The sequence below is a fragment of the Geotrypetes seraphini genome, chromosome 3 (assembly GCF_902459505.1).
Source record: "Geotrypetes seraphini chromosome 3, aGeoSer1.1, whole genome shotgun sequence".
Lineage (NCBI taxonomy): Eukaryota > Metazoa > Chordata > Amphibia > Gymnophiona > Dermophiidae > Geotrypetes > Geotrypetes seraphini.
Genome location: NC_047086.1, coordinates 350724655 through 350750344, shown reverse-complemented (window position 1 = coordinate 350750344; position 25690 = coordinate 350724655). Strand labels below are relative to the sequence as shown.

Below are 25690 nucleotides of genomic sequence, written 5' to 3'. Positions count from 1 at the left end.
ATAACTTGGCTTTCCTTATTTCTTTTATTATGGAATATATTAAAGCACAAACCTACTTCTCTTCCCTTCTTTCTCGGTGCTGATTTTGATGTGCTTATTTTTGTCTCAGCCCTATCCAAAGTGGGAGATTGTCCTGAAGTCCCATGTGTCGCAATTTCAATGGAGGTGTTTGTGAGTGTTCTCCCCTTACATCTCACAAATTGTTTCGGGTAAAGGGACCACATTTTGGGGGCAGAGAGGGAGGTGGCTTTTTGGCTTTGGCCAGTTTGGAAATAACTAAGGAGTGAGCTTCATGTGGCAAAATCTTTGCATGAAGGAGGGCACGGAACAGAACCCAGGCTGTGCTAATTTCTATTTCAGATCAGAAAGGAATCAAATCTTTAAAATAAATAAGAAGGAAAACCAGTGAAAAGTTATTGCATTAAAGCCACCACCGGATAATTGGATAACAAGGCCTAAGCAAGAAAATCACATAAGTCCATATGCTATACAGGTAACTGACGAACCTTTATAAAGCAGCTTACCTCAACACTCCCACAGAACATTACACCTGCTCCAGGGGCAGAGTAATTTTGTGTCTCTGTATGATGGTAAAAATTGGCATATATGTGACCCGCTGAGTGAAAAGGTACCAAAAGTACGGTATGCGACTTATTTATACTACAGAAGGCTATCAATTGCCATATTTCAGCCTCAGGTATGTCTTTAGAAAATGAGACCAAAGGAAAAGCACAGAAATCCAGGTCTTCAAGTCACAGGAACTTTAATAGCAACTGTATAGACAAAGCAGTCACATACAGTACCTTGGCTCAACACAGGCTGTTTTGGCTAAAAAGCCTGCCTCAGCAGTCCTTATGAATGAATCATCTTCCTTTTAGCACATTGGATTGTGACTCACTTTCACAACTTATTCATAAGTTACTTTAGCATCATAGGCGATCAGATGATTCCTTCATAAGGACTCCTGAGGCAGGCTTTTTAGCCGGAACACGCGATTGCTTAGTCTATAGGGTTGCTATTAAAGTTCCTTTGGCTTGAAGACCTGGATTTCTCTGCTCTTCATTTGGACTTCTTGTGGTTGTGCAGAGGCTGACTCTCCCATTTCGTTCAGAGGTTTTAGAAAATGAGAAACATTTTATCAATAAAAAAGTAATTCAGCCCAGAACTCAGATACCCCACTTTAGATACCTGCAGTTTTAGAACCTGAAAATCAAAGTTGTGAAGAAAAATTGCATAGTTACATTCTACAGTACAAAAAACTTTCAAAAATGAAAGCTACCCTTCTAATTATTTGTAACCCCCTTATAATGAAAAATTGGAAAAGCTGGGATAACTTAAATTATAGCTTCTGGTGGGAATCCCTATGTCAGATTTATAAGTTTGAAAACATGAATTCTGTGCAGAGGGGACACCATAGCAAATTTAAAGAAATTTGGGGCCCGTTAACAAAATATTGTAAGTTATAATATAAGTAGTAATATAATTATTATTAGTATTTCCCTTTGAGTCATGAAATATTGTTATACATATCCAGGAGGGGTGGGGTTAAAACAGCTTTAGTTTATTTGTTAGAGAAGAGTGCAGTAGACTATATTACTTGATTGCTTATGTGTATGCACTTTGTATTTAATGTTAAAAATGAATAAATAATTTAAAACATATTTTTAACCCCCTTTTGGTATATTTTTTGCTCAGCAGGTCACATATTTTTTTAAAAATACATGCACAGTTATGGATCTAATTTCCACTCCTGGAAATACCTATCCCTATGTATCGTGGTATAAGTATTTTATGTATTGAATAAAATACAATTCAAAACTAATTGAGGTGTGGAGGAAAAACAAATCATCCATTGACTCTCCCATTTTTTTACTACAACTATAGTGTGTTTAAAGACGTCTTATTTGGACAAAAGAAAAAGCCTCAGTCCTCAGGTGAACCACTTCAGGTTTAGTTTTACATTTTAGACATCATCGGCACAAAAAAACTTTCACCGCTAGAGCAAGTTCAAGCACCAGGGTGAATGTAACCACTAAACCAAAACTGACTTAAATAGGGAGAAGCTGATTGGTCAATCGTGCCTTGAAGACGAAGCACTGAGAAGACGAGTGACTGGAGATGGTGAAACCACAGAACTGTGCGTATTTTGGAGAATGTAGATTGTAGCAGATTGCACATGAAAAACTTTTTTTGTATTTTAGGTCACTACCAAGTTAAGAGGTCTAAAAGCCCTGAAGAAGTGGTATTACATCCATGAAACGTTAGCGTTGGCTGGAATGGGAGGGATCCATATTTAAGTCAGTTTTGGTTTAGTGGTCACATTCACCCTGGTGTTTGAGCTCACTCTAGCAGCATGCACGGGTCCTGATCTCACTGCCACTCTGCTCTCCATCTTCTCCTGGAAATACCTATCCCTTTTTATCATATATAAGTAATGAATGTATATTATAAAACCCAGCTATCAAAACAAATGCAGGAACTGGAGTGTTCAAAATAACCTCCAGTTATCTATGCTGACTGTACTTGCCTTATTAACTTCTGCCTAATTTAGAAATTACTTAAAGGAGGAAGAAAGGCCTCAGGAGATACGGAGAGTAGAACTCTTCCGTGGCTATGGTGGGAAGAGCTGTGTGCACTAGCTCCCCTACAAACATCTATCATTGGCCACAAAAACACCCTCCTTTTTCTTAACTCCAAAAGTGCTATCATAAGGGTTAAATAAGAATAAGTGCTTATCTGGATAATGTCTTGCTGACCTTTTCTTCGATCCAGATGAACTTTGCTGTCACTGTTGCCGACAGTGGCCATTGTTTCACGATAATGTACTTGGGAGTAACTAAGACCAGGTGCAGGTGGTTCAGAATGCCGCGGCTAGATTGATAACTGGAACATCAAGATATGAGCATATTACTCCATATCTCCGACGACTGCATTGGCTGCCAGTTGTATTTAGAATTCAATACAAAGCAATTATGTTATGTCTTCAATTTTTATATGGTACAATCCCTGAATTTTTAAAGAGTTTGATGTCTGGGTATCAACCATTAAGATCATTGCGCTCCGAAAGTTCAGCATTGCTGAAAACGATGGCTAATCCAAAATATGTGGAAACAAATGCCATGACTTTCACATGTGCAGGAGTTAAGTTGTGGAATAATTGCCTTGTTGGTCAAATTTGAAAATGTAGAGACAGGAAGTCATTTAGGAAAATGTTAAAAACACAACTATTTGTAGATGCATTTCTTTGAGCAACTGACCTTATGTAAAGATTGAATCTGTCTGTTTTTTGTTCCTATCCTGTTCAGATTTTTTTATTTTATGGGGCTCATAATCAAAACAAAAAAAAGTCTAAAAAGTGGCCTAAATGGGTACTTGGACGATCAAAAAGCCCGATTGTACAAGTACCCATAACCAAAGCTGGTTTTAGACGTATCTAAAACCAGCTTAGGCCTTTTCCCCTGCCTCTAAACGCATAGAGCGAAAAGAGGCATTTTTAGAGAAGAGGAAAGGGCGGGAGGTGGACCAACCTACACTTAGACGTACAGCAGGTATAACCAAAGATTTAGGCAGGTTGCCTAGTTGGCACTTATACATTTTGACTTAGACTAAGTCAAAACAGGTATAAGTGCCGAAAAAGGGGCCGCTGAGCTAATTTTGCTGCCGCGATGAGCTCAGCGGCCCCAGCAACCTGCCTAAACTAAACTAAACCTTAAGTTTGTATACCGCATCATCTCCATAAAGATAGAGCTCGGCACGGTTTACAGGTAAATTCAATAAATGAGAGAAGGACATAATAAGAAATTAGAGTTTATGAAGAGGATAGCTTGCTTTACATTTTAAATAGCTTTACGTTTTGGAGAAAAGCTAGGTTTTCAGATGCTTTCGGAATAATTGGAATGAGCCTAGGTTCAGCAGCAGGGCGGGGAGGTTATTCCAAAGTTCAGTGAATGTGAAGAAAAGGGATTTCCCTAATTTACCTGCATACATAGCGTTTTTTAATGAAGGGAAAGATAGTTTGAGTTTGTGGGCAGATCTGGTAGTGTCAGGTCTCGAAGAATTCCAGGATAGTGGAATTAGGGGAGGAAGAATGCCATGTAGGATCTTGAATATTAGGCAGGTACATTTAAAGTGAATCCTAGTAATCACCGGAAGCCAGTGAAGTTTTGACAGAAGCGGGGAAACATGACTGAATTTGCTTTTTGCGAAGATCAGCCTAGCTGCAGTGTTCTAGATCCGCTAAAGTCTCTGCCTACCACCACCACCAACGATCGGGGCAGGAGAGAGCCCAAGCCCTCTTGCCCCGGCGAAGGCCGACACCCCTGAAAGCGATCGGGGCAGGAGGAAGCCCAAGCCCTCCTGCCCTCAGCGCATCCCGCCGATTGCCCCCGAACCACCAAATGGCCCCCCCACCCGCTGACCCCTCTACCCCCGTACCTTTAGAAAGTTGGCCGGACAGATGGGTCCCAAGCCTGTCTATCCGGCAGGCCCATCTGACGCATGGTGGGCCTTAGGGCCTGATTAGCTCAGGTGCCTCAAACCCTGCCCAAATGTGGGGCCTTAGGCACATGGTCTGGGTTGGGTCCATATGCCTAATGCCCCGCCCACAGGAGGGGCCTAAGGCTACTGGGCCAAATCCAGTTGGCCCACGCGCCTCAGGCCCTAAGGCGAGGTTTGAGGTGCCTGGGCCAATCAGGCCCTAAGGCCTGCCATTTGAAAGAAGGCGGGACTGCTGGATGGACGGGCTTGGGACCCATCCGTCCGTCCAATTTTCTGAAGGTTTGAGAGGGTGTGGGGGGTGGTGCGCCGAGGGCAGGAGGGCTTGGGATCCCTCGTGCCCATATCTTAGCAGGGGTGGAGGGTAGGGGGTTTCGCCGGGGCAGGAGAGCTATCGGGGGTGTCGACCTTCACCAGGGCAGGAGGGCTTGGGCTCCCTCCTGCCCCGATGGGGGGGGGGGGTGTGTGTTCTGTAACCGGTGTTCTTTTTGACAGACACCGGTTACAGAATCCAGCTTTTAGGCAAAGGACTGGCCCCTCCGCCTAAAAGCCCTTGTTTTGGGCATTTGGGACAGGTTTGGGACAGGTTTTTTAGGTTGATTATATGCTGTAAGTTTAGACGTAGTGGTGGTCTGGGTGTTTAAACAGCTGAACGTAGAGGCAGGCTATTATTAAAAAAAACAAAAAACCCTCCTTTTGGATGTTTTTTTTGTGAATGGACATTTTTCCTGCTTCTACTTTCAACGTTTAGGGCCTTAGGCCAAAAGGGGACTTAGATGCTTTTTTATTATGCCCCTCCATGTATGTAACTTTTTGTAAACTCTTTTGGAAAAAAGCGGTATAGAAATTTAATAAATAAATAAATATATAAAATCAGATGTATCTGTGTATGTGTGTCTGTGTCTATCTGGGGAAAAATACTGTGGGGTGGGAAGGGGAAGACATGTAAAAATTATCGAAAATGACAGATATTACTGTCTAACCCATAGTTTTCGGCCTTGCTGAGATGATGTTCCAGCATAACTCTGAAATGCATGGAGAGATTTCAACCAAACTTGGTATGCATTTGACTTACTATCTGGGGAAAAATACTGTAGGGGTTGGAAGGGGTGGCATATAAAAATTATCAAAAACGACAGATAATTGGGATAAATAAATATCCAGGCAACACCGGGTAATCAGCTAGTTAGTATTATAAAACCTATGCACAGGTACTGATCCCACTGCCGCTCTACCCTCTCTCTCCTTTGTGTATGGTGTAAGAATAAGTGTTTAGGTTTTCTGAGCTCTTAATTTTATCTGCATATGCTCACTGGCAATTTTAGAAACATCTGCTGTTTTCCGGGTCTCGCTGCATCTGGGAAACCTGGAAAACAGCAACAATCATGACGCCAGCCGCGGAAGCCTAAGAGAACATCCCCCTAATCATCCAGTGTTTTCATCATATTACTTGAGTTGTAGGAACTCAACTGCATATTAACAAAAATAAAAATACAGTTTGATATTCAAAAGTCCTTATGCCATTTCTCACAATTTTCAGCAGCACAATCTGTATACTGCCACTGATGACGCTTGCAGATGGCCCTGGCACTAGAGCACAGGTGTCGAAGTCGGTCCTCGAGGGCCACAATCCAGTCGGGTTTTCAGAATTTCCCCAATGAATATGCATTGAAAGCAGTGCATGCACATAGATCTCATGCATATTCATTGGGGAAATCTTGAAAACCCGACTGGATAGCGGCCCTCCAGGAGGGACTTTGAGACCCCTGCACTAGAGAGTACTGGGGCACAGCACAGGTGGGCAATCATCAAGCATTGCCATACTAGGACAGACTGAAGGTTCATCAAGCCCAGAATCCCGTTTCCAACAGTGGCCAACCCAGATCCCAAGTATTTAGCTAGAGCCCATGCAATAAAACAGATCTTATGCTGCTTATTCTAACAATAAGCAGTGCATTTCCTAAAACCATCTCAATAATGGCTTAAGGACTTCTCTTTTCGGAAATTATCCAAACCTTTTTTTAAAAACCCTGCTAAGCTAACTGATTTCGCCACATTTACCACTCTATGAGTATTTGGCAAAAGTCAGCAACTATCTGCACAACAAAGGAGTCTCTTTACTACGATGCACTAAAAGATTTAGCACACGCTAACAAATTAGTATGTGTTAAATGACATATAGCCCATAGATATACAATTCTGTTAGTGCACCTTAGTAAAAGGACTTCTAAGCAGGTAAAGTTTGGATATCAAAAAGGCTCATGGATAGGGGATGGTACTATAACTGTGCACCTCTATATAAGTGCCCAAAGGTTGCTTGATTTAGAGAATATTCTTTCAAGGAAAGTAGGTGCCTGTTTTCCTTCATTGTATACTAATGTATCTGGATAGATATGCATTTATCTGGGTAGTGCTTGGAGATACGTGCTATTTCTAGTATTCTGCATATTACATGTGTAAGGGAGTTCTGCCCGTGCTCTGCCCATCTATCTGCCAAATACACAGGGGGGGAATTCTATAAATGGCGTTCAAAAATGGATGCTGGGAAAGTTCAGTTCTACGCACTATTCTGTGAAGGGCATGTGATCTTTAAAGACTAGCGCATAGCACTGGTTTCTGCACCCAACTGTGGGGACTAGACTTACACATACTGCAATCTGATATAAAGCGTGTCGCTCAGTTTGGTGTGGAGACCCATTACACTATAACACTGCATACAACTTTCTGGAATATCCATGACCCCCCCCCCCCTCCATGCACTGCCTATGGGAGTTAGGTATACAGTGTTATAGAATAATACGCAGCCAAAACGCATGCAAATCCTAAATGGTGCCAATTAAGTTGTGTATGCATCTTGGCAGTGCACCCAAATCTAGGCACCATATAGAATCCAGGGGATTGTGTACATTTACAGAATACCACTTACTGGCATTTATATATCTATATACTCATTTACGCACATAATCATTGTATAAATATTAAGTCCCACTTTATGAAATTACTCCAATAGTAATGTTAGAACCAGCAGCGGTCATTACTGTCCACATATATTCAACGCTGTTTCTTAGATGCATAGCAGTGCTGAATATATAGGATATATTTAAATGCAACTTGCCAGCAACGCATGTGAGAACTGAATGATGTGTGTAAAAGATTTCACTGTTAGTGCATAGATATGATTACCTAACTCCCCCCACCCCCCTCCAAAAAAAAAGAAAGAAAAAGATGAAGGTGCAATGTGACAATGGTTTCAATTTTTCTTAATTTACTTTTAAAAGGATATTGCACTTCCTGAATAAGGTGAGATTTCAGACATATCTTGCAGGTCCCCACACTCAGATTTTATGAGAGACAGGGAAAGTCCTTCAGCTGTGCTGGGAGGATGTGCTGGGGAGCAGGGATGGTGGCTCATATGATGTGACGACATCTTGGTCCTCAGACTTGTGGTCTCCCTAGTTAAGTCTAAGGATTCTGGAGAGGACCTGTCTTTCCCTAAATAAGAGGCAGAAGAAGCACTCAAGGGATTCTGAAATGGGTACGCCATGAGGGGAAGGGGAAAAGGATGGCGGAAAGATGCTGAAGTGAAACCAGCGGTGGCAGAGAGAGGAGACTGATGGAGAGGGGCATGATGGTGACTGCCAGGTGGTGGAGCAGAGGCAGACTGATCTGATGAGTTTTTGCGAACTACCAGCGGCAGTGCTTCAGTTTGGTCTGTTGAGTTTGGCAGCTGGATGTTGCCAAAAGTGTCTAGAGGGTGTGGAATGATGACATCACCAAAACACTGCAGGCGTGGGTTGGTGGTATGGAAGTTATGGTTTTCCCCATTCATTGCAAACCTTGCTTGAGGGACATGAAGAGGTGGGAAGACCTGAGGAAGCTGGCGGGATGGTTTGGATGAAAAAACTTTAACTACTGTGTCCACTACTTGCGCTACAGCACTGTTCAGTTCCTGCTTTAATGTCTCAGCCAAATGTTTGCCTTCAGGATTGCAAGAATTCAGCCCCATTTCTCTTTCTCTTGGACTTTCTCCTTTAGGTTTATTCTCAGCTCCTGCCTCTTGCTCCCTGATCAGAGCCCTTGCCCGATCAATGAACTGCCCAGGGTCTAGATCAAACATTTCGCTGTCTGACCTGCCGCCAGAATCGTGCGCCTTAGCGTCCATGCTTTCTGACTGCAGGCTGTCTTCAGACAGGTTACCGTCTTCATCAAATTCAGAATCAGTGCTGTCATAGATTTGGTAGAACTTTTCCTGCAGCTGGCGCAGCTGTTTCTGCATGTCCTCCAGCTGCTGTTTCAGCTGTCTGCGCTCCTCTCGCTTCTGTTCTTTTCTGGCTGTAACCAGCTGCTGAAAACTCTGTTGCTGCTGCTGGGGCAGCTTCTGCTTGCGCTTGTTCTCTCTATAGCTGTCTCGGGGACTTACGGACTGTGGTGCTCCCTCTCTTTCATTTTCATTGCCCCTTAATGCCACGCTCGGGGAATGGCTCATCCCCCGAATGATATTCTCAACCCGGGCGCGTTTAGCTCTCAGGTGCTCATCACATAACCGATCCATATCAAACTGGCTGATCGTAGGCCTGCCAAAAGGAGAAAGACACTCTTGGGGGCTATCTCTTGAAGAGCTGCTGCATATATCCTCCTGATGTATTTCGGAGCCTGCACTAGAGAGCCCGCTGGCTTGGAAACTGGGCTCCGTGCCACCATTTTTGCTCATGTTATTTTTCAACAGCTGGGAAATGATGGTTGCTCCTGGAAAAGGCATCATGGCATCTTCATAGGAGTTAGCCCTCTTCAGCAGCTTACGCAGCACGTTTGACTTTTCTCCATCTGCATGCTGCATCACTGAATACTCAACGTCCTGCTCAGAAGCTTGGGGATTCATGGCACTGAAAAACGCTGGTCTTGCTTTAGCGAAAAATGCAGATGCTGTCCCCACAGTCCTTTTCACGCCGATGTCAACTCGCCTTCTCTTGGTTTGCCTGCTTAAGAGGGCTGTGCTGTCATGGTCAGGCATCACTGGACTGTTATTGTGCCATCTTCAAAAGCTTGTCAGCTGGGCACGGCTTGAGGATCCTGGGAGCCTGGCCAACAGAACAAAAAGGACTGATGAATCATTTTCTTTAAATTTCTCCAAATTTCCTGACCTCAATCCTGAATAAAATGCAAAATGCATAGGCTCTGGGATTTATGGCACATTACAATTATTCTAATTCATTATACACTCTGCCTGAAATGAAACATTTTTAAATATTTCTGCACCACTAGTTTAAGATGGATTAAGATTTATTAAAATTTAACCTCCCCCCCACAACAAAAAGCAAAAACTGCTTAAGCACCAATAATATGATTCTTTTGTCCCAATGTCTATGATGACACAGTTTTATCCACAGAAGAAATAGTAGATTATAAGAACACAGCCCCTGACAACTGACTGATTAAATTTAGGGCATTGGGAGATGTTAAAAAAGAAAATGAACAAAGTCCTCATTTAAGATTTACTATTAAAGCAAGAAGCTGTATTAAATTTGGATTAGGAAGTTTCAATGTTAGAGTAAAAAAAAATGTAATTGTGTTCTTAAGACCAACATATAGCTTTGAAAGATCTAAAGAACTACTTTGGTTTATTTCAGGCTTCCTCTTAGGGTGTAAAAAAAATATTAAATGAATTTGTAGTTTGCAGGTCGCATATACAGTAGTTTAGATCAATTATGGTGAGTTCTCAGTTAACTGTCACTCAGTTGGAAAAAGTGGTGTGGTTCTCACATTAATACACTTCAATACCCAGAAATACAGGTTAATAAATATTTTAAAAAGGTGAACCTAACTTAGTACATTCTTGACTAGCTTTTGAAAATTAGCGCACCGTTCCGCAGGCCCACACAGAACATGGAGCTGAGGAAAGGGCTGTCACCTTCTGAAAGCACGTTCAATAAAAAGATATTACCTTGAATTATTTTTTGTTTGTTCATCTTTATTTCAATGACTTTGGCAAATGACAATAAGCCTATCATACACCGCTGTGTGAACTGTCCATACCATCATAGGATTCATTTACAAATGTTTAGGAATGGGTATCAAAGGATGTGCTAGAACCATATACTGATAATTAAAAATTTAAACTGATAAATAAGAATTTCCAAAGATAATGAATAACTGACTTGCAAAACAACCACAGACTATAACCCAAAATTTAACTCATGGTACAAACTTACTAACATTTTGACATTATCTATGCAATGCATTCTCAAATACACATTCATACCATCTTCCCCCTCTTCAAATGTCTTGACAGCTCTTTACATCTTGTGTAGGAATTTGACCAACCAACCCAAAATTCAAGGGCCACTTTCTCACTGCTTCCAAATTAAGAACCAAAATGCCCAATGGCACTGTTTGTGCTTTGTTTTAATTAGTTATTTTGCATGGTTAAAACCTGGATCCTTATTTCCTACATCACACAAAACAACTGAAAAAAAAGGACCCTGTATAATAAGGCAGCGAGAAAGAAAATAAAACCAGTCTAATGTGTGAGAAAGGAAGACATCTCACCTTTACATGGACTCTTCAGTGTTTCTCGGGAACACAGCATAGATAGATAACACACTTCCCTTGCTTTCTCCATAAAGGTTCCCATCATAATCTGTAACTTATTAACTACGGTAGTGATGCTAGCCTCACAGCACAGAACATGTTCAGCATTTTTTCCTTCAGCTCACACTCAACGCTGTGCTAAATGAAATGATTTTTTTTTTTTTTTTCATGCCATGTTTATGCAATATTAAACTTTACATTTGCTTAACAGAGCACATCTTTACAATAACAGGGTACCCTGCCAAAGGCGGCATGCAGACTTTCTGGAAGGGCTCCCATCTCTTTCGGTTCACCTGTACAAACATGTACGTGCTCCCTAGGACTGCATCTGTGGCAAGTTTTAAAGAATGATTATTCATGCAAAGGGACATAATTTCAGCCTGAAAAAATCCATATAATCAAGCTGCCACACCATGCCTAGATTAAAGAAACAAATGTTTACCCAAAAATCTAAAATAAGGACTTCCTAATCTTTGCCCACTTTGAAAATGTATCTTGAAAATGCAAAGTTTGTATTAAGGGCCAATTAGAATAACATGATAATTCTTTATCTTTCTATTTGTCTACTCGAAAGAACAGAAAAAAAAAAGATATAAGTAATACTTCTGCCTGAATTCAGAGAAACCCAAATGTTAATACAGTAAATTTAAAAAAGAGGAAGTCTGCAGGAAATTACTTAAGAGTAGTTACACAAACCAATGTGCACATTAATGCAGGTGCATTTCCTTCATGTCCAGGGCTCCATGCTCTGTATTATCAGCCAGCTTCATCAGGGTCAGTTTGGAATAGAAATTTAAGAAGGAACTTGAGCAATTTGTACACATTGGTGGGGCTGGGGAATGTACATTTTGTCTTATGTCCATTCCTTTTTATCCTAAAGCTCGCAGGGAATGTTAATATTTTACCCACCGGGCCCCATAATTATTCTTTGTGAATTTGTGAAAAGCATACCCATTATAGATTGCCCGGGAAGGCCACTGATTCAAGTCAAAATTCACTGTCTAATGTCGCACTTTTCTGTTTCAATGTTCGTTGTTTTGCTGCTCCCAAAAGTGAGTGATGGGGGTTCTTTTTACTTTTTGCGATGGGACTGCTTGATCGGTTTCAAAGTTTTCCCACATGTAGCAGTGCTTGAAGGAGAATGGAATACAGTAGTGCATGGAATCCTGTTCACCAGCGGTGCCATTTATTTTGTGTAAGATAAATGCACAACACTGAGAGCCTATAATTAAGTTATGAAGCCTCTCTTACACAGGGAAATGAAGGACTTCCGTTCTTTACTATTCTTTTCACCTAAGCATACCTTATTCACTTAGCTCACTGTGCTGTGCAAGCCACATTTATATCAAGTCACGTCCCGTTGCTCTAAAATCTAGGATTTACTAAGCAGGTGGTATAGCACACTTAACACCACTAACTTACAAAATACGAGGGGCTGCCTGAAAAAGTTCTCAGCCCAACCAAGAAGAGAACGATGTGGAGCCCTGAAACTTACAAGTCATTCCACACTTTTCTTGACACTTTTGGTTGCAATGATATGAAATGAAACAAAAAAGTGTCAAGAAAAGTGTGGAACAACTTGTAAGTTTCAGGGCTCCACATCGTTCTCTTCTTGGTTGGGCTGAGAATTTTTAACAGCCCCTCGTAACTATTTAATTTTATAATAAAAATACACATAAATACACATTTGATGTATTTTGTATTATATATAACGTGGTCTATCATTTCCTCATACTGGAAATCTAATACCTTGTTTTCTTTACATCCAGTCCACATATTACCTGAATTTTCATACGGATAGGCGCACGGATACAACTAAAAGCAGAGCTAAATGAAAATGTGTATTCTTGTATGTTGTTTTGAAACAAACACACACACACATATATTTATGTGCATGTGTGCCCATGTATTATCTCAACACAATACACAAGAGGAACACATTTTAATTGCAATCATGCTTTATGAAATCACAAATATAATGATCAGTGAAATATACAGGTTTACAATAACTTTAAAGCAAAAGGTGACTTGCAATCTCTCCAAGCTATAAAATGCATGAATAGAACACAGTTAGAAATGTAATGATAAATGACAGAAAATGAATTTACTGGAAAAAGAATGCGACAGAAATATGGGCCCTTTTTTTACTAAGGTGCGCCAAGCGTTTTACCGCGTGTTTAACACGTGCTAAACCAACGCATGCGCTAACCTCTAACGCATCCATAGGATAACATGCACGTGATTAGCGCACGCTAATATTTATCACGCGCTAAAAAGCATAGCGCTCCTTAGTAAAAGAGGGGGTTAGTATTTCAAAAAAAATATGGCTGCACTGCCGTGTGTTGAGCAAATTTCCAGTTACTGTTAGGGTTGCAGCCTACAGTACACAAGATAAAGCTATCGGCTAATATCATTATAAAGTCCTTTCTTCAAACCAGCAATACTCGAAACTTCAAAATCAAAGTCAAACTTCAGGTTTTGCAAAAAGAGTCCATGAAGACGAAAGCAATCAGGCCAAAATCCAAATATGCTTAATAGACCTGAAGAAAAAAGTATTACATACGCTTCATGCTTGAACCTAAGCCTTTTGCCAGCATGCCGCCACCCACCTGGAAATGGACAGGAATTATGCCACTTGAAATTTAGACAACTCTCCAATGTTTTACCCAACCTCCATGATTCCCAACCATAAATGAAATAGATTTAAATAGTGCCATCTTTAGTGTGAGTGCACAGACTTGAAATTTGGAGCCATAGCTCTCTGTTCAACCATGCAAGGGAGTTCAAGAGTCATGTTCCCTGACCTAAAGAATACATTTTTGACAAATACAGACAAAACCACCAACTCCTCAAAACTTTTTCTGCACCATTCCCTTACAACAAACTACTTTAAAAAAAAAAAATTCACACTGTTGTGTGTGTTTTTCAAGCTAATCAGCTCTTTCAAGTTACCCTGAAATGTCTTGGATTCGAAGATGCTGCTATAAAACCAATACTCATCACCAATCGGACCTCTTCAAAGAGCTCACCCCTTCTAAAACCTCTGCTATCTCCCCTACAGCCGCGCTTCTGGACAATAAGCATGTTCAGTCCTATAAACCAAAGCTATTGCAGGGCCTTTAATGCTGTAATAGCCCTCTTTGTAGAGAGGATACGTTATAGAACGTACATCCTGACATGGCGTTATGTACTACAGAAAGTGCAGTACTCATGTCATGGAAGCCAGGGTCTCAAATGCACAGAGTAAGAAATGCATGAACCTAGAGTGTGGTGATTCTAAATGTAGCAGCAGGTGAGCCACCTGTTTGGATGTTTGTTGGCTCCCTGAGTCACCTGCACATGTGTGTTTTACATATGAAAAGGCCTGCTTACCTGAGGAACAGTGGAGATGTAATTAATCTGCATAGAGCCCTGTTTAGAGTCTCTCAACACTGTATACTCTATTGCAAAGCCAGGACAGGAAAAACAAAACGTGAACATTAAAAAAAAATGGCAACACTGACATGAGTAGAGGTGAAAACAGATTCAAGATATCTTTTTTTAAAAAAAAATAAAATTATATAGACAAAGATAAGACACGTGATAGCTTTTTAATGGATGAAATTCAGATATACAGGTATCACCTACAGCTTGCGTCATGAATCTGTTACTTCTCCATATCTCACAAGACAACCACAGTACTTTAAGGGCAAAAAAAAAAAAAAAAAAAAGGAAGTACATTTGTGGCTTTTCAGTCCAATGGACAGGTGGCTCTAGGTAAAAGTGTATTTGTGCTGCTTTCACCCCAAGTGACAGCTATGGATAAAATTTAAACCCTGAGGTCATGGGGGGAAAAAGTCACCCCTTTCCCTCCCAAAAAAAAGAATTGTAGGGGAGATAGGAAATCAGATGAACTGGAAATAATGTGTAGGAAAAGTGAATAGAACAAATGACAACACATTGACCTCCTGAATTAAAAAAAAAAATCTGCATACCTTTAAAAGTAATTTTATAAAGTGTCATTGGACTTTGAAAACAATAGTTCCTCAATATGAATTTTACAGAAATGTTACAGCTAATTTTACTAAAAATATTGGTAAAGGTCAAAACACCATCTCCAAACAATTTTTAGCTTTAAATTGTTTTTAACCCATTTTTAAATGACACTAATAAGTTGGTTTAAAACGTTTTGACAACTGGCATTACAATTACTGCAATTTAACTTTTTACTAAAGAAATTGGGGTATTTCACCTCTGACTTGAGAACATAATTAATCAGAAAACTATTTAGTACAGGTTTAACACCCCACCCCCTTGTTCAAACTTCTGTTTTAGGAGTTTAAATGAGAGCTCCGTTAATAATTCAGACGTTACTCTAGTACAAGATGTAACTTTTAAAAGTCGGAAACCTTAGGCATCACCAGCCATAAATATCTGCTGCACACCCCAGAAAAAAAAAAACCAAACACCTGCAGCTGGAGGCAGAACTTCAACTAAGTATTACCATCAAGAGGAAAAATGAGCACAGCGAGCCCGGGAGCAGCACAGATGCCAACCTTGACATGGCACAGGGTACCGGCTGGGCAGGATTGGAAGCCACGAAAACTAGACCTGGGTCATAAAGACCAAAGACTTCAGATGCAGCTTCCCAGTGCATCTATAAGCTCAGCCCAAGACGGCAGGGCTGGGAGCCGGTCCCCTTATCTACCAGGGCGCTATAAATTCATAAACCTCCTAACAAAAGCCATAAGGAGCTGCAGAGGGAAACTTGCACCTGTCTTTCTTGACACAACGCACCTGTCTGGCTTCACCCATGCGCACTGGGCACTAGCCCTCCTGATACCTTACAATAGGGGAGACGGAAAAGAGAGAGAGAAAAAAAAATCCCTTGCTGTGCGAAAGTACCGTTCTCAGGCAATCCGGTACCGGACGACTGCTGGCAACAAAGTGATACGAGAGTCCGAGATTTTCCAAGGAAAAAGAGGCTGCTTTAAGTTCTGTATTAAACCTCATCTGAGCTTAATGGATGCTCTCCTAGAACTGGTTTACAACCAGGGAAAGTGCCCGATCCTTTCCCTAAAGTGGAAAATTCCCTCCCCCTTGAAATTTTTGTGCTCTTGAACCCACGTACCTCGGATATTAACTCGGGATCGATGACAGGCAGCATCAAGGGGGAACAGACAGTCATCCTTCACGCTGTCTCCTTGCAAAGACTTAAGAAGACTCCAAACCTTGCCTAACCTTGAACGCGACCCTCTGCATTTCATCCCCCTCCTTAAAACATTGAGCGGCCAGTCACAAATAAGCGTAAATACTTTTTTTCTCGGGCGCTCAAACAACTCAACTCCCCAAAATCTCCTTTTCCAAAAGTAGAGAGAAAAGCAGCCTTTCAATTTTCCCCAGCAGCCCACCTATCTCCCTAAACTTAGCTAGATCTGACCTCTACTTAACCCATCCAAATTGTTTGCTCCAGCGGCCCCCTCAAATAGTATCTTTTTTTTTTTAATTTCCAATTTTAGCTTCCACTAGGACCGAAATGAAACTCATAAAACATCTCCGATTCGTTCGGTTATCGAATCTGGGGAAGTAGGCATGCAAATTACAGGCAAACTGAACAGACAAAAAGGAAAGGCTTTGTAATGATAAGACAAAGAAACGCACAGGACGAGAGAGCAGGAGTTTACAAGGGGGGTTGAAGGGAGGAACAGCTCAGAGAAAGAACAATAAACAAGAATACTGGCCTCCATCCCCCCCCCCTCCACAAAGCAGGCAATTTGCAAAAAAGAGAAGGAAAAAGAAACAGAATCCCAAGTCCCAGGAAGAAAGCAATCAGGATTTTATTTTGCCCGAGATGCACTTACTCTTTCGAACTACTGCCGATTTCCACACTGGTTCCCTGGATACATCGTCTATATTATTGCAATTCATTCATTCATTCAGCTGTATTAGGCATTATTACTCTGGGGGTAAACATTTTATACTAGTGAGTGCTATAATAAGAACACCAACAACAGAGAAAGCCATGCATGTGCAAGGGGGGGGGGGGGCGGGGGAGTGGATACTTACTCAGCTAAGGCGATGAAACTGATCCCCTTTACGCCGGGGGAAGAGAAGAGATGCAGGGAGCCCCGGCTAGCTGCTGTTGAATATTCTAATGTGACAAGAGAGGGCTGGCTGGCAGCGACGCACGCGAGCAAAAAAGGCAAGGCAGAAAGGGGAAAGCGAGGCAGCGTGCGAGCTCTTTTGCGCCGCTCTCCTCTGCCGGCTGCAAATTGTCTGATCGCTGCAGGCTGAGCTCAGCTGAGGCTCCGCGCCACCACAAGATTTACTTTAAGACACAGCTGAAGGAAGCAGGAAGACTGCACGTCACAGTCGGCGTGACGCAAGACGGCCGAACACCAATCCGGAGGCAAGGGGGCACCGCGAGCTGCAAACTTGGAGTGGAACAGGACAAAAAAATAGACCCAGAAGAGAGAAATTAAAGAGACAGGAGGAGGAGGAGGGACCCCCCTCCCCCAGTCCTCCACACTGCAGGGAAGATGCCTTCTGCTGCAACATTTCACTTAGAAAATGAAAACATTTCGCCCGGACCGATTGACGGGGATTTTTTTTCTCTCTCTCTTATTTGCAGATTTTTTTTTTTTTTGTAAAGGGTCATTTTGGCTTTCCCAGCAGTTGCACCGATAGGTGTACCTGGCAAAAGCAGCAGCTGCGTAAAGTTCAATACAGATGTTAGAGAGCCCAAGCGTGCAATAACGTGTATTTCGTAAAAGCAAGTACTCATAGATGATGCAAGAGCAAATCTAACCAAGATGATAGAAGAGGTGAAAACAAAGTTGTTTTTTTTAAAAATCAAATTTCTTGCAATAACTCTAGGAAGTTTGAGCTCATAGGTAGCTGTGTGAGAGTGAGCGGCTCATTTTCACATAACAGACCCGTGTTTTTGCAGATTGACAGATAGAAAAAGAAACCACAGCATGGATGAAATCAATCTGGGTCTGTTCCAGACACTCATTGCTGTGATTTGCCAGGAAGAGGTGACTACATTTGACAGTCTCTGGTTTAAAAAAAAAAAAAAAAAATCATCTTTAAACTATAGAAACAAACAACCTCACACCGAAGGAAAAAAACAACTTTCCGTAGCCCAACCAGTGACAAGGAACTGCTTGTGCATTCACCATTTCTAGGTATTTTTTTTTAGCTACTGCAAACTTAAACATGTTAGGTAGGTTCCCGCACCCCATGACACCTCTCCCCGACTTTAATAAGTAGCAAACCCAAGTTCTTGTACTTCATATCTTCATGCATAGCAGTCGGAATGCGGATTTGTCACATCTCAATACATTAGAAAAAAGAGAATCAGCAGATTAAGGAAATTGTACGATTGTGTTATATGTCTCCTTTCTCATTGGGGGTCTACACAAGATCCTTTTTAATAAAGCTGTAACATTTCTAGGTTACAGAACTGGGAAAACTCTTTTAATAGCAAAGACAGCGTTTTAAAGAACTTGATAATGATGCAGTGTCTGCTGTACTGTAGGGTCGACCTTAAACAGCCAACCTAGGCAAACTTCATTTGCATTGGTTTGGAAAAAGGTTCAGATCCTTCCTGTATCACAAAGATTTTAGACAGAGGACTGTCTTCTCATGTGTAAAGTATTCGGTATTCATTCTACATTAATAAATAAAAATAATCGCTCTGGACCCACAATAGTTATTCAGGATAAAAGGAGAAAAGTAATACGAAATACGAAAGTTTTGTTGGAAGAAGAATGCAAAACAAATCATATAACAAGGATGGGCTCGGTGTCACCCAAAATACTTATTTTGAGCTATCATGATTTTGCTTTTTTGGGGGTATCTTGATTTACTGAAATGCTGGCATATTCTTCTCTGCATTTCTGCCTTAAACATGGAGATAGGTAGTGGTGGGAAGGGAGAGGATTGAAAACCATTTCTTTGTGTGTCATAAAAGGTAAAGAAAACAACTATCGAAATTAGATTAAAAATAATTTATCACATTCCTTATCTAAATATGCAGTTCAGGGTCGACAGAAAACATCCTTGACACTATTTTTTTTTTTAAGTCTAAAGACTTCATTCGTGGACTTAGTTAGTGACTTTCACTCTTACAAAATACGTTTATGATCATTTTCCGAACAGATTAAGCTCTCAGTGCCATTCCCTCCGATGCAAAAGCGGAGGATATTTGAAGGGAATTAACTAGTAAAATCAAGGCATACAGAACTGTAAATGATTATATCTGAAAGGCTTCTTCCCTTTTAAATATTTTCATAGGGTTTTTATGCAATAAATTTAAGCATGACTGCTGGGTAATGCAGATGCACCAAAATAGTGGAGATCTTGTAGGAATAGTTACAGCAAATAGTAAAAGAGGGGGTTAGTATTTCAAAAAAATATGGCTGCACTGCCATGTGTTGACCAAATTTCCAGTTACTGTTAGGGCTGCAGCCTACAGTACATAGGATGAAGGTATCGACTAAAATCATTATAAAGTCCTTTCTTCAAACCAGCAATACTCAAAACTTCAAAATCAAAGTCAAACTTCAGGTTTTGCAAAAAAGAGTCCATGAAGATGAAAGCAATCAGACCAAAATCCAAACATGCTTAATAGACCTGAAGAAAAAAGTATTACATATGCTTCATGCTTGAACCTAAGCCTTTTACTAGCATGCTGCCACCCACCTGGAAATGGACAGGAATTATGCCACTTGAAATTTAGAGCCGTGGAGGGGCATAATAAAAATAATACATCTAAGTCCCGGCCTAAGGCCTTAAATGTTGAAAATAGAAGCAGGGAAAATGTCCATTATAAAAAAAAAAAAAAATCCCAAAGGAGATTTTTTTTTATAATGGCCTGCCTCTACATTCAGCTGTTTAAACGCCCAGACCACCACTACGTCTAAACTTACACCATATAATCAACCTAAAAAAACCCTAAGTCTCAAACGCCCAAAACAAGAGCTTTTAGGCGAAGGAGGAGCCAGTCCTTTGCCTAAAAGCTGGATTCTGTAACCGGTGTCTGTCAAAAACAATACCAGTTACAGAATCCCCCCCCCCCCTACAATGATCTGGGCAGGAGAGAGCCCAAGCCCTCCTGGCCCACGGCATCCCGAACCCCCGACTACGATCGGGGCAAGAGGGAGCCCAAGCCCTCTTGCCCCGTAGAACCACGACCCCCCCCCCCCCCGACACGATCGGAGCAAGAGGGAGCCCAAGCCCTCTTGCCCCGTAGAACCATGACCCTCCCCCCCCCCCCGACACGATCGGAGCAAGAGGGAGCAAAGCCCTCTTGCCCCATGGAACCGCGATCCCCCCCGACACGATCGGGCAGGAGGAATCCCAAGCCCTCCTGCCCGGCTGCACCCCCACCCGCCAATCACAATCAAGCAGGAGGGATCTCAAGCCCTCCTGCCCAGGCGAATCCCCCCCACTTGCACTAAGTTATGGGCAGGAGGGATTCCAGGCCCTTCTGCCCTCAACACAACCCCCCCCATGACTGCCCCCCGAACCCCTGATCGGCTCCCCCGCTGACCCGCGAACCCCCCGCCGACCCCTCAACCCACCCCACCCCCAATGCCCCTCCCCGTACCTTAAAAATCATTGGTCGGACGGACAGGTGCCAAGCACGTCTTTCCGACAGGCCAGCCATTCCCAGAATGGCTGGCCTTAGGGCCTGATTGGTCCAGGTGGCTCAAACCCTGTCCACAGGTGGGGCCTGAGGCGCCTGGGCCAACCGGAATAGGCCCAGTAGGCTTAGGCCTCTCCTGTTGGCGGGCCTTAGGTACATGGGCCAGGTTGGACCCATGTGCCTAACCCCCGGGGCCCGATTGGGGGTTCAGGGGGCGGTCATAGTGGGTTGTGTTGAGGGCAGGAGGGCCTGGAATCCCTCCTGCCCATAACTTAGTGGGAGTGGGGAGGTTCGCCTTGGCAGGAGGGCTTGGGATCCCTCCTGCCCGATTGTGTAGGGGGATCACGGTTCCACGGGACAAGAGGACTTGGGTTCCCTCTTGCCCCGATCGTGTCAGGGGGGGGGGGGTCGCGGTTTCATGGGGCAAGAGGGCTTGGGTTCCCTCTTGCCCCGATCATGATCAGCGGGTGGGGGGGGGGGGGTGCCGCGGGGCAAGAGGGCTTGGGCTCCCTCTTGCCCCGATTGAGTAGCGGGAGAAGGCTGATCGCTGCAGGAGAGATGGCTTATCTCTCCTGCTGCGATGGTGATCACCCACCCCCCACCGAACCGCGGCATTTCGGGGTGAGGATCGCCGGCAGGGGAGACGCCCTGCCACGATGCTCACCTCAAAGTGCTGCAGTTCAGAGGGGGGTGGGCGATCACCATCGTGGCAGGAGAGATGAGCCATCTCTCCTGCAGCGAAAGTTTCAGTAGGCGGTAGGTAGGTTGCTGGGGCCGCTGAGCTGCAGCGATCAGCTCAGAGGCCCCTTTTTGGCACTTATACCTGTTTTGACTTGGTCTAAGTCAAAACGTATAAGTGCCGACTAGGCAACCTGCCTTAAGTTTTGGTTATACCTGCTGTAAGCCTAGGTGTAGGTCGGCCCACCTCCTGCCCACCGCCCGCCCTTTCCCCTCCTCTAAAAACGCCTCTTTTTGCTCTATGCATTTAGAGGCAGGGGAAAGGCCTAAGCTGGTTTTAGATACATCTAAAACCAGCTTTGATTATGGGTACTTGGAGGATCAGGTTTTTTGATCGTCCAAGTAGCCATTTAGGCCACTTTTTAGACTTTTTAAAAAAATTATTATGAGCCCCATAGCTCTCTGTTCAACCATGCAAGGGAGTTCAAGAGTCATGTTCCCTGACCTAAAGAATACATTTTTGCCAAATACAGACAAAACCACCAACTCCTGAAAACTTTCTCTGCACCATTCCCTTACAACAAACTACTTTTTTAAGAAAAAAATTCACACTGTTGTGTGTGTTTTTCAAGCTAATCAGCTCTTTCAAGTTAAAAGACAACCCCTTACAAACACATTAACTAGGGTTCTCCACAAGCTAGCAGGGTTTCATAAGAAATTAATTCTTAGATATATTTGCTGGTAGCACATTAAGTTAAGGGTTTATGCAGCTGGTAAGTATCGGGGGGCGGGGGGACGACGACGACAGAGATTAGCAAGATGCCATCTCCCTCCCTCCTTGCAAACTATCTTAGGAATTTGTGTATAATGTATTCCAAATACCCTGAAATGTCTTGGATTCGAAGATGCTGCTATAAAACAAATACTCATCACCAATCGGACCTCTTCAAAGAGCTCACCCCTTCTAAAACCTCTGCTATCTCCCCTACAGCCGCGCTTCTAGACAATAAGCATGTTCAGTCCTACAAACCAAAGCTATTGCAGGGCCTTTAATGCTGTAATAGCCCTCTTTGTAGAGAGGATACGTTATAGAACGTACATCCTGACATGGCGTTATGTACTACAGAAAGTGCAGTACTCATGTCATGGAAGCCAGGGTCTCAAATGCACAGAGTAAGAAATGCATGAACCTAGAGTGTGGTGATTCTAAATGTAGCAGCAGGTGAGCCACCTGTTTGGATGTTTGTTGGCTCCCTGAGTCACCTGCACATGTGTGTTTTACATATGAAAAAGCCTGCTTACCTGAGGAACAGTGGAGATGTAATTAATCTGCATAGAGCCCTGTTTAGAGTCTCTCAACACTGTATACTCTATTGCAAAGCCAGGACAGGAAAAACAAAACGTGAACATAAAAAAAAAATGGCAACACTGACATGAGTAGAGGTGAAAACAGATTCCAAGATATTTTTTTTTTCTTTTAAATAAAATTATATAGAAAAAGATAAGACACGTGATAGCTTTTTAATGGATGAAATTCAGATATACAGGTATCACCTACAACTTGCGTCATGAATCTGTTACTTCTCCATATCTCACAAGACAACCACAGTACTTTAAGGGCAAAAAAAAAAAAAGGAAGTACATTTGTGGCTCTTTAGTCCAATGGACAGGTGGCTCTAGGTAAAAGTGTATTTGTGCTGCTTTCACCCAAGTGACTGCTACGGATGAAATTTAAACCCTGAGGTCATGGGGGGAAAAAGTCACCCCTTTCCCTCCCAAAAAAAAGAATTGTAGGGGAGATAGGAAATCAGATGAACTGGAAATAATGTGTAAGAAAAGTGAATAACAAATGACAACACATTGACCTCCTGAATTACAAAAAAAAAATAAATAAATAAAAAATCAGCATACCTTTAAAAGTAATTTTATAAAGTGTTATTGGACTTTGAAAACAATAGTTCCTTAATATGAATTTTACAGAAATGTCACAGCTAATTTTACTAAAAGTAAAGGTCAAAACACCATCTCCAAACTATTTTTAGCTTTAAATTGTTTTTAACCCATTTTTAAATGACACTAATAAGTTGGTTTAAAACGTTTTGACAACTGGCATTACAATTACTGCAATTTAACTTTTTACTAAAGAAATTGGGGTATTTCACCTCCGACTTGAGAACATAATTAATCAGAAAACTATTTAGTACAGATTTAACACCCCACCCCCTTGTTCAAACTCCTGTTTTAGGAGTTTAAATGAGAGCTCCGTTAATAATTCAGACGTTATTCTAGTACAAGATGTAACTTTTAAAAGTCGGAAACCTTAGGCATCACCAGCCATAAATATCTGCTGCACACCCCAGAAAAAAAAAAAAACAAAACCACCTGCAGCTGGAGGCAGAACTTCAACTAGGTATTACCATCAAGAGGAAAAATGAACACAGCGAGCCCCGGAGCAGCAGAGTTGCCAACCTTGACATGGCACAGGGTACCGATTGGAAGCCACGAAAACTAGACCTGGATCATAAAGACCAAAGACTTCAGATGCAGCTTCCCAGTGCATCTATAAGCTCAGCCCAAAACGGCAGGGCTGGGAACTGGTCCCCTTATCTATCAGGGCGCTATAAATCCATACACTTCCTAACAAAAGCCATAAGGAACTGTTTAGGGAAACTTGCACTTGTCTTTCTTGACACAATGCACCTGTCTGGCTTCGCCCATGCGCACTGGGCACTAGCCCTCCCGATACTTTAGAATAGGGGAGATGGAAAGGAGAAAAAAAAAATCCACCCGCTGCACGACAGTACCGTTCTCAGGCAATCCGGTACCGGATGACTGCTAGCAACAAAGCAATACGAGAGTCCGAGATTTTCCAAGGAAAAAGGGCTGCTTTAAGATCTGTATTAAACCTCATCTGAGCTTAATGGATGCTCTCCTAGAACTGGTTTACAACCAGGGAAAGTGCCCAATCCTTTCCCTAAAGTGAACCCCCCCCCTTGAATTTTGTGAGCTCTTGAATCCACGTACCTCGGATATTAACTCGGGATCGATGACAGGCACCATCAAGGGGGGAACAGACAGTCATCCTTCACTCTGTCTCCTTGCAAAGACTTAAGAAGACTCCAAACCTTGCCTAACCTTGAACACGACCCTCTGCATTTCATCCCCCTCCCAAATAACCGTAAATACTTTTTCTCTAGGGCGCTCAAACAACTCAACTCCCCAAAATCTCCTTTTCCAAAAGTAGAGAGAAAAGCAGCCTTTCCATTTTCCGCAGCAGCCCACCTATCTCCCCAAACTTAGCTATATTTGACCTCTACTTAACCCATCCAAATTGTATGCTCCAGCGGCCCCCTCAAATAGTATCTTCTTTTTTTTTTTTTTACATTTCCAATTTTAGCTTCCACTAGGACCGAAATGAAACTCATAAAACATCTCCGGTTCGGTTCGGTAAAGAGACAGAATCCCCCCTCCCCCAGTCCTCAACATTGCAGGGAAGATGCCTACTGCTGCAACATTTCACTTAGAAAATGAAAACATTTCGCCGGGACCGATTGAGGGGATTTTTTTTTCTCTCTCTCTTTAATTGCAGATATTTTTTTTTGTAAAGGGGCATTTTGGCTTTTCCAGCAGTTGCCAGGATCTAAAACCGCACGTCCTTAAAAATCTTCCTGCACTCATTGACAGCTGCGGTTTCAGATTTCATGACTGCAGGGCCGCCCTTTCCACCACTGTAGCTGTTACCGAGATGCCGTGTCTGACTCCACGAATCTGTGCTGTCTTAATACTAATATTAATACTAATAATTAATTTGAGAAAACAATTCAACTAAGTAAGGTCTGTGTTTTACCTCACAACTATGGCAAGAAAATTTTATTTTTCTTAACTCATCCTGGACTTGAACCTGCATCATCAGCCTCTTAAAAAGCAGCTTCTTAAGTAGCTACACTAATCTCTAGACTACGTCTCTAGCTTATAAAATTGTGAAGTTTTGTTACTTATACTCTCTGCATAAGTTATGATTCCTTCACTCCTGCTGCCTGTCAAGATTCGTCTGCTAAATTGTCCAAGCAAAGTCCCAAAAAAGAAGCCCACTCATTTCAAATTATTTTACCTATTCTCAACAAAAGTGCAGGATGCAAGATCTCAACTAAACTTTATTAAATACTAGCTGATGGCCCGGCATTGCACGGGTATTTAATTATAGCAATAACACTGTAAATGGATTCAAATAAAGATACTTTATAGTAGTGAATGAAAATATTTTTTTACTTTATAAAAAGTACAATATTCAAATTATAT

At 42.2% G+C, this 25690-nt stretch overlaps 1 protein-coding gene across 1 annotated transcript in view; it reads right to left on the bottom strand.

Annotated features, from left to right (window-relative positions):
• The window catches only part of PROX1 (prospero homeobox 1), a 177073-nt gene extending 159708 nt beyond the window's left edge, over positions 1 to 17365 (bottom strand). Inside the window, exons 1-2 of the mRNA XM_033939385.1 lie at positions 17128 to 17365; positions 7783 to 9572 (exon numbers count right to left, since the gene is read on the bottom strand). Of these exons, the coding sequence (XP_033795276.1) occupies positions 7783 to 9505 (1723 nt within the window). The 5' untranslated portion in view covers positions 9506 to 9572; positions 17128 to 17365. The remainder of the gene's footprint in view (positions 1 to 7782; positions 9573 to 17127) is intronic.
• Between the last annotated feature and the right edge of the window lie 8325 nt (positions 17366 to 25690).